The sequence below is a fragment of the Austrofundulus limnaeus genome, unplaced genomic scaffold (genome assembly GCF_001266775.1).
Source record: "Austrofundulus limnaeus strain Quisiro unplaced genomic scaffold, Austrofundulus_limnaeus-1.0 Scaffold15, whole genome shotgun sequence".
NCBI classification, from domain to species: domain Eukaryota; kingdom Metazoa; phylum Chordata; class Actinopteri; order Cyprinodontiformes; family Rivulidae; genus Austrofundulus; species Austrofundulus limnaeus.
In genome coordinates this window covers 859,002-868,677 of record NW_013952417.1, presented here as the reverse complement: position 1 = coordinate 868,677, position 9,676 = coordinate 859,002, and the positions used below count along the sequence as shown (strand labels likewise).

General features: G+C 37.8%; 1 protein-coding gene across 1 annotated transcript; it reads right to left on the bottom strand.

Moving 5' to 3' along the window:
- Nucleotides 1-323: 323 nt before the first annotated feature.
- Nucleotides 324-9,336, bottom strand: LOC106513798 (RNA/RNP complex-1-interacting phosphatase). Its single transcript, XM_014002791.1, has 9 exons — nt 8,977-9,336; nt 6,869-6,944; nt 6,645-6,776; nt 4,680-4,803; nt 4,421-4,481; nt 4,301-4,347; nt 4,156-4,231; nt 1,719-1,832; nt 324-770 (listed from the first exon to the last, which is right to left on the bottom strand). The coding sequence occupies exons 1-9, from the start codon at nt 9,015-9,017 to the stop codon at nt 353-355; spliced, it is 1,089 nt and encodes a 362-aa protein (XP_013858245.1). The 5' UTR covers nt 9,018-9,336; the 3' UTR covers nt 324-352.
- Nucleotides 9,337-9,676: the final 340 nt, after the last annotated feature.

Below are 9,676 nucleotides of genomic sequence, written 5' to 3'. Positions count from 1 at the left end.
ATGTCAGGTTTCCTGATTTATTTGATTTTCCTTCCAGTCAAGGGTAATAGGTTCTTTATTATTATTTTTTAAATATTTCAAAGGAAAAAAGAAATACAACTTTTTTTTTACAAATGTTTATATGAATTATGAAGTAAAAACAAAATATATATGCATGGAGATGTTTTATAAAATGAAAAATTAATTACCAAAAAATACAGGAACACTGTCAGCATCTCTAAAGATAAGTAAAAGCTTTCAAATTTGTAATTATCAGGTGATAAAGCCAATATGTCTGTAAAATAAAACCAGAATACAATATTTGACACACAAAGTCCATGCTAATCTGTGATCAGCTCATCTGTCATGTAAACTAGCAGTTGCCATATCTGTTTGTGTCGTATCTGACTGGGGGTCTTTTTCTGGACCAGCTCTCGCTCACAGCTCCTTCATCACTATTGGATGTGGAGGACCAGCGGGGGGAGTAAGGAGGGAGGGCAACAGGAGCAGCTCTTCCTAAGTGGCTGGGGGGGCGCCGCTCTGACTGCAAATACATAGAGTGTCCAGACCAGGCCTCCACTAAATAGGGGGGTCTCCTCCATGAACATTCTCCTCCTCCTCCTCCTCCTCCTCTTCCTCTTCCTCCTCCTCCTCCTCCTCTTCTATCATCACTGGCCCATCTGTATGGATTAAATGGTTGAGGATGGTGGAAGGGAGGCTGGGTGAGGACTGGAGGGCGGGGGAAGAGACCTTGGTGAGAAGGTTGTAATAATCCTCGAGGAGAAGATGACCTGCAGGACAAACGGCAGAAAACAGAAAACCACTGTTAAAAATACAGTATTTTAGGTGATACACACTTTCATAATTTACACAACACATGCTGGAATGTTTTAATCCTTTAAAACCAATCTGTCTCGATTTAAAACATTTTAACCCGTTCTTCTGTTTAAATATTTTGCAGCATTTTTATCAATATTGTGAGTCATGTCACTGACTTAATAATGGCAGCATTTATACCACTTAATATTATTACTTATTAGAATGAACTTATTTAATATTTTTTAGCTTGATAATACACTTTTTTATCTTGTCTATATATTTTAATTACCATCTTTTATGCCATTTGGCTCAGATCATTTTATGCTAAGAAATGATGGCTCTGGAGCAGTTTGTCAAATCTTTAAAATAACTTTACGCACAATCTCATGTGATTTGTTAGCCCTCAGAGAATGTATTGTTAATGAGCTACTGCTACGTCCAATTTTAATATCAATTTCTGTTACACTGACACTGTGTCAGCCATCTAGAATTGGGTTCACTTCAAAACCTAATTGGCAACAGGCAATTATGATGATGAAGAAAAAATATTAAACCAATTATTAATTAATATGTATATTAGTGTATTTTGATATTTTAATTATCTTGGGCTATTTTCATTCATTTTTTTTTTTTACGTTATTGGATTACTTTATCCTACACACTGATGAGCCTCTGATAAAAGCCTAACAGCACATTAGGATTTACTGTACTGGACATATATGTTAGACCAATTTCTGGATGGTAATAGTCAAGTTTAGTTCAGCTAATCGCTCTCTCACAGGGTTGAACGTTAAAACGGTATATTCTCGGTGCAGAGCACACAGAGGCTGCTCAGAAATAGAGTTATGAAAAACTTTTTTTAAGATCTTGGGTAAAAGTTAAGTGACAGAAAGGGCCATTCATTTTCTGTTTTTAATTACCTGTGGTGTTCAGGGCCATTTAAGTGAGGTCTGGGGTCCGGTGCAGAGAAAACTGGCCGATGGACAGCTTCTCCTCTTACTGGCTCCTGCTCACATGTTGTGATGTTTTTGTTACTGTTGGAAAATATTAATGAACATATGACCATCAGTCACACAACAACAGACTGGTAGCACTCACAGTCATCCTAGAAAGATGCATCATAGTATAAAGATGAATTCCAGGTTTTTGATTGATTTTTATTTACTTTAGACAATAAGCTGTTTTAAAACATTTGTTCGACAAAGCATAAAGCAAAATGCAAAAAACCACTGAGACAAAGTTGAAAGTGGGTGTAATATGGTGCAGAAAGCCACTGGCATCACAGAAGGATGGAGGGTCCCAGGAGGTTAGGAGTAATATTATAACAAATATGAATTTAAGAGACAGGACAAGCTTCCATGAGTTGATTAACGACTGTGTTGTTCTCAATTAGTCGATATCAGCTGTTGAATGCTCAACTGAGTGTTATCTGCTTCATTGAGAATGTCATTCTCAATGAAGCAGATAAAAGGCCTGGAGTTGATTTGAGGAGTGGTGCTTGCATTTGGAAGGTTTTGCTGTGAAGTAAACGTGATCAAAGGAGCTCTCCATGCAGGTGAAACAAACCATCCTTAAGCTGCAAAAACAGAAAAAACCCATCCGAGAAATTGCTACAATATTAGGAGTGGCAAAAATCTACAGTTTGGTCCATCCTGAGAATGAAAGAAAGCACTGGTGAACTCATCAATGCAGAAAGACATCAGTGGTGGATGATGGCAGAATAATCTCCACGGTGAAGAGAAACCCCTTCACAACAGCCAACCAAGTGAACAACACTCTCCAGGAGGTAGACGTATCAATATCCAAATCTGCCAGAAAGAGAAGACTGCTTGAAAGTAAATACAGAGGGTTCACTGCACGCTGCAAGCCACTCATAAGCATCAAGAATAAAAAGGCTAGACTGGACTTTGCTAAAAAACATCTAAAAGCCAGCAGAGTTCTGGAAGATCAAGATCAACCTCTACCAGAATGATGGAAAGAGAAAAGTCTGGTGAAGGCGTGGTACAGCTCATGATCCAAAGCACCACATCATCTGTAAAACACAGCAGAGCAGTGTGATGGCTTGGGCATGCATGGCTGCCAGTGGCACTGGGTCACTAGTGTTTATTGATGATGTGACACAGGACAGAAGCAGCTGAATGAATTCTGAGGTATTCAGAGTCATACTGTGTGCTCAGATCCAGACAAATGCAGCCAAACTGATTGGTCATTGTTTCATACTACAGATGGACAATGACCCAAAACATAAAGCCAAAGCAACCCAGGAGTTTATTAAAGCAAAGAAGTGGAATATTCTTGAATGGCCAAGTCAGTCACCTGATCTCWACCCAATTGAGCATTTCACTTGTTAAAGACTAAACTTCAGACAGAAAGGCCCACAAACAAACAGCAACTGAAAACCAGCAGTGAAGGCCTGACGGAGCATTAAAAAGGAGGAAACAGTGTCTGGTGATGTCCATGAGTTCAAGACTTCGGGCAGTCATTGTCAACAAAGGCTTTTCAACCAAGTACTAGAAATGAACAGTTTATTTACAATATTTAATCTGTCCAATTACTTTTTGAGCCCCTGAAATGAAGGGATTATGTTTAAAAAATGCTTTAGTTCCTCACAACATTTTATCCAACCAACTGAATAAAGCTGAGTCTGAACTTCAGCTGCATCTGAAATGTTTTGTACAAAATTTATTGTGGTCATTTACAGAACCAAAGTAAGGAAAATGTCTGTCGAATAGATACAAACCTTACTGTACCTTCTGATGGTGACTTACCTCAAACTGTAACAGTTGATAATTTTACCTGAGAATAGCACAATCACTACTCAACTCCATCAAGCTTGTACTTTCTTTTAGTAAATTCATTTTCATATTAAAAAAAAACATTATGGTACATTTACCTTTAAAGTACAAAATGGGCTTCCAGCAATACATTTTATTATATTCACCATAGACCTGTTGTCCTTTTATTAGAGAGGATAGCTTAGATTTGATAAATATTATACAGTTAAGAGTCTTTCAATTTACTTCAACTGAATACCAAAATACAGTATGTTTTTCTTCACGTTTAAAAATCTTGCATAATGTCAAATTATCATTTTCATTTGGGTAAACACAGACGAGTCCAAATAAATTTTTGTTTACATGTAGAAAATAGTTAATATTTATAACTATAGGACTATTAGACTGATTAGATTGTGATTTGTGATTCTCAAAGTTCAAACTGTTTTCATTTCTATCTTATTAGTTTGACGTGTAAAGCTGGTTTGTTACTCATTACAAGTTAAAATACTATAAATCTTTGTCCAAACTTAAACAGAACTGTATAATTCACAAGCATAAACAATATAATTTCCTGTCTCACCTTCTCTTTGGGCCATGCTTTAGGTCGTCCAGGTAATTTTGTCTCTCTATAGCATGCCCTCGTGATGAGTTGAACACTGGGAACAAAACAGAAGTTTGAGAGTTTGGTTTAAACACTGCAGGAAACGTTCAAATAAGAGACTTACGCCCCACTGCCTTTTCAGGGTCCATCCCATCCACATCAATCAGATACCTGCAGGTAACAAAAGGTTGTTAAACTACACTGAGGAGTCCAGCTCGTCCTACAGATGCCAGCCTGTATGTACCTGCTTATCAAGTAGCCGGTGCGGTTCACCCCGTGAGTACAGTGGACTCCAATCAGCATATCTGGAGGAGAGGAGAGTCAGTGCATAAAAACGTGTATCAGGAGTGGCGTTCCTACCGTTTACCTGTGGATTCTTTACTGAAACCTGTGTGGCTGACAGGGTTTCACACTAAAGAGGGTTTGAACACGTCAGAACAGGAGGGGAGGATTCACAGCTCCTTCTTAAATGTGTGTGAAGTATCAGTCAGTTCCACTCTCACCATTATCCTTGTTGTCTTGGAGAAATCTGTGCACAACTCGCTTGAAGCTAAGGATTGTTTGGTCACTGGGAACCTCGTGACCGGCTGTGAAGATCTTCACCCACAGCAGCGATTGTGGAATGTCCTACACACACACACACACAGACACACAAACGGGAAAACAACTGAAAATTACCAATCATGCTAACTAAATAAAAAGTAACTTTAAAAATCTTTTTATTTTCAATTCTTGGGTTTTTCTTATATTATACTTTAACTGAAAACGGTAAAGAGATTTATTACCAACAAATTATCACTGAGGAAAAAAACCAATTCAATTCTGTCATTCCTCCACATGAGATGATTTTATTTTAAAGCTTTGGCAATGAAGGAAGTGAGAGATTCTTTCAAAGAATGCTAGACTTGTTTTTAACTAAGAAATCAAAACCTATGATCACTGTGGTGTCTGTGCCATTACTTTTTTATTATACAGTACTATTAAAATTCAAAACACAACAATGCTCTGGTTTCTTCATTACCTTGATATAGAATATTTTTTCTTTCCACAGCCATTTAGTCCTGCATTGATTGACAGAGACTTCCTTTGTTTCATTCAATATAATGTGGTTTAATTTAAATAAACTATGCTTTAAAGAAATTACATAAACTGAGAAAATCAGGGTTGTCTTTACTTATTCACCACTGACTCCTAATTCTTATTCTGGTTGTGCTTTCTTTGATTTATTTATTTATATATAGTTTTTGGTTAGATATTAATAATTGATACTAAATTATGTTAATTACAATATCATAATACTCTCATTTTTACTTCTAAAATTTTCATCTAGGATCTCCCTAGGAAACAAGAGTTAGTCTGGGATCATTATTTTGTCTTTATCCTAAAACTAGTATTTTGGAGGGTTACAGGTTTAAAATCCTAATATGTGAGCATAGTTGTGTTTATTAACCATATGTAAGAAAGAAACCTAACCTGTCATGTTGCACATCCCACAAAACCACTCTATTTGCAACATGGTGCAAGTAAAGTGGTTCCAAGCTTGGTGGAAAATGTTTTTGCCATCTATTTAATAGGGGTGTAAGAAAATATCGATACACTGAAATATCGCGATATTTCATTTCCCGATACTGTATCGATATTCTAAATCCCTGTATCGATTTTTTAATTAAGGTTTAAAATGTCAGCTTTCCTGCCAGCCGTTCATTTTTATGTTGTAGTTCAGCCTCTGACCACTAGTTGGCAGCAGTGAGCCAGCCATTTGGCTCCTCTACCTCTTGAGGTAGAGGCTATAGTTAAGTGTTGGGTGACCATATTGTAAATTAATATTAAAAACTAAAAGCTGCAAAAAATACATTTTCAAACTATTTATTGGCAAAATGTAGTCTAATACTTGAAAAAATGGATAAAATAAGAAATATGAAACAAATAAAATAATAATAATAAATAAATAATAAATAATAATAAAATTAAATACATACAAAGCAGAACACAGCTAAATGTATCAAAAGTATGTGTATGTGATATTAAAATTTTCTGAGACAATGAATTTTGGTTTTTCATTTTTTTTCAGTAAGAGGTTTTTATTTAATAGAATTTTTGGACAAAAAAAATCGCAATATATCGCCTTGCTTACAGTATCGCAATATATCGGGATATATCGTATCGTGAGTTGTGACCCCTCTGTCATGATATGTATCGTATCGCCAAATTCTTGCCAATACACAGCCCTACTATTTAATCAGGAATAATTGTGCCATAAAATATTACGAGCTTAAAAATAAGATATCTTGATCAGTTTGAGGGAATCTCTTCAAAGGTATCAAACTCTGACAGGTGAAATAAGTTTAGTTCTTTCTGAAGCAGTGTTCAAACACATGCCTGAAACGAGAATGCATTACTGTCCCAGTTATGTCTTCATCAAACATGGATCTGCTCCCGGTGATGTGTGTGTTTGTGTGTGCGCGTACCTGAGGTGTGTAGTAGCGATTGGTATACGTCAGGTCAATGATCAGACCAAGCGCTTGCTTCTCTTTGCTCAGAGCATCCAGCAGCTCCCAGGGGCCGAACACGTCTGAGCCCGGGAGCCTACATGTCAACGACTGAGCAGAAACAAACAGTTACATTCATTAGTAAAAAATAAATAAAATAAACCCACTGTTGTCGACAAACAGCCGTTCAACACGCTGCTGACCTGTTTCAGAGGCACTTTGAAGGCAATGAAGCGAGTCCCTTGGAGCCTTTTCCCTACAGCAACGTAGTCCAGCCATCTGTTAGACAGAGAGTTGGAAACTTTTACTTACTTTCTTATTAAATCTGAAAAGGCAGCATCACAACAAAAACTTTTAGTGAGATTTTCAAAGAATAAAATGTGTTTATCAGAATCCTTCCTGCTGAAAACTGTCATTTACTTCCTTCTGTTCAGAAACTTCAGAGCAAACATTTGGGTGTTAAAAGTGACCACCACCTTTAAAGCTTCAACATCACTCCAACCTGTCACCTTGTGTGGAGTTAACTCAAGAAGAAAGTCTCTGATCAGATTTTCACAACAGCAAATTTATGGCCTCCCTGTCTTTATCTGAATCAAACTTCAACCTACAGAAGAGTGAAGTCAAAATGTTTGTCTTCTTGCTTTCCGCTCCAACATATTCTCATCAGAAGTTACAGAATTCATTTCACAAAGTAGGAAACGGAAATGATCACGAGATCTTAAAGAGGTAAACGCAACCTGAAATGAACATGTTTAACAAAAGCTAAATCAAAATTCTAAAGCATTGTGTGGAAGAACCACTTTTAATTTTCCATCTTCGTCTTGTATCGATTACTCATAGGTCAGAGACGACAACAGGCCCCCGGAGAGAAACATCCCTCACTCCAGAGACACTTTCCAGCTCGTGCTGGGGGACCCTGAATGAAGCATTCAGCCATGACAGTTATTTTGTCTTCTGTATTTTGGATACACCCCCCCCCCCCCCCCCCCCCCCACCGCCCATGTTTACATCATCTCGCTTTCTGATTGGCTACACGTCACATTCAACTGGCTGCGTGCTTGTTTGTGCCCAAGGGAACTCCACACATGCTGGGACATTGGTCCAAGACAACATGTTGAATATCCCTGAACTGAGGTCAGAGTGGTCCCAACATCATTCCTAGCAGATTAGATCACTCTTAACACACCACACACGGCAGGAATATCAGTTAAAATAACCTTTAGAGCCATCACAATAATTTGAGCGTCAATAAGATTGTCGGATGGAAAAAAAATCAGGCCCAAAATTGGCAGTTATCTTGCTGTGTGAACCAGACATTAGACTGAGCCCAGCCATCTACAAAGGAAGCTCATTTTGGCTGCTTGTATCAGGGATTTTGTTTGTTTGGTGGTCAAATATCATGATCATAGGTTAGGGTTGGAACGTAGACAGAACAGACTAGAGCTTTGCATTTTGACTCAGCTCTTTCTTCACCACAATTGACCAAAGCAACACCCTCACTACCGAGGATGAGGCCCCGATCTTTTCATCTATCTCCAGGTCAATCATACCACAACCAAACTTCTCCACTTGAAGCAGAGTCCCCCCATCCCAACCTAGAAAGGGTATTCCTCCCTCTCTTAATTCAATTATATCAGCAAAACCTCAGGTTAGTCGTCAAGTACAGTGGGAGAGGGGTGATGATTTGGTTTCTTTTGTAGCCACAATACCCCAATACCTTGCTGATTCGACAAAGACCTCTTCTGTTTATCAAAGTAGTCTACATGGAAACGTGAGGCCATCTGTCCCACAGCTGAGGGTCAAATGAAACTGGATTTAAAAAAAATCCCAAAAACAGCAGAAAATCTACAACATTAGGACTGAACATGAAAATAATCAAAATATTGCGACGATCACAACCTCAACCTGACTGAAACCTGGGAACCTGAGTCCTTGTTTACCTGAAACTGTCCTGATAGATTAGATTAGAGACACACCTTTATTGTCATCGTACAGAGCACAATGAAATTACAGTTCTGATAAGGACCAGATGTTTTATAGTGTGCTGATACATTAGAGATGTGCTCACTTTCAGTTTTAAAATGACTATAAAACATTTTCCAATCAACAGAAATGATCTACTCGTTGATCCGTTTCTCAACTGAGCAAATGTAATTCAAACTAATTCTTCGGTGTTTACATATTATTTGCATAATTTATTGGTAGAATAGACATTTCCTCAGTGAAAAAAACCGTTCATTTTCCTTTAGGTTTATTTTTAAAGGTTTTGTGTTTACTTTCTCTGCTTTCATAGTGTTCATACAGCTCTTACCTGTCTGGGATGTCGTTCTTCTTCTTCCTGTACCTTGACATTTTTACAGCTCTTCTGTTTCTTTGAGACTAACTAAAACACAACTAGAAAACTACCTAAAAACGAACAAACCTAACTTTCCACACAGACAAACTGAGTTAGTCGGTGTTCTTGTACACGTTAGCTCCTATAAAACCTTGGCTTTTACTTACAAAAACATACTAAAATACCCACTAAAGCTTCGAAACACGTTAAAAACCATTTCCAACTATTTATGTTCCACGCTTTTCATTTTGTTTACAATCTTGAGTGAAACTGTTCCCGAACGGACCGGAACCGGGAGAAACCACTACCAGGCGCACACAGATGACGTCACATTGACAACTCCTTACTGCCATCTGGCGGTGGAGGGTGTGTATTGCAGCAACGCACTGCACTGGATGTGGTTACAGCTGATGTAAAACGTAGGCCCGTGGGCCAAATCTGGCCCTCTTTAACATGTTATCTGGCCCCAAAGATAATACTTTAGATGTAAAATAGTTTTATGGTTTCTCTTTTTGTCGCTGACCTCTTAACAGATGGCCAACTTTTTAAATGATGCAGTTTTCCCATAGTCTGGTCTTAGTGAGGAAAGTGCAACAAATAAACTACTTCAGTTATCGTTTTTCTGTTTTCTCCCTCTTAAAAGTTAAATAATTAAATTTTTGTGAGATTTTTCCTT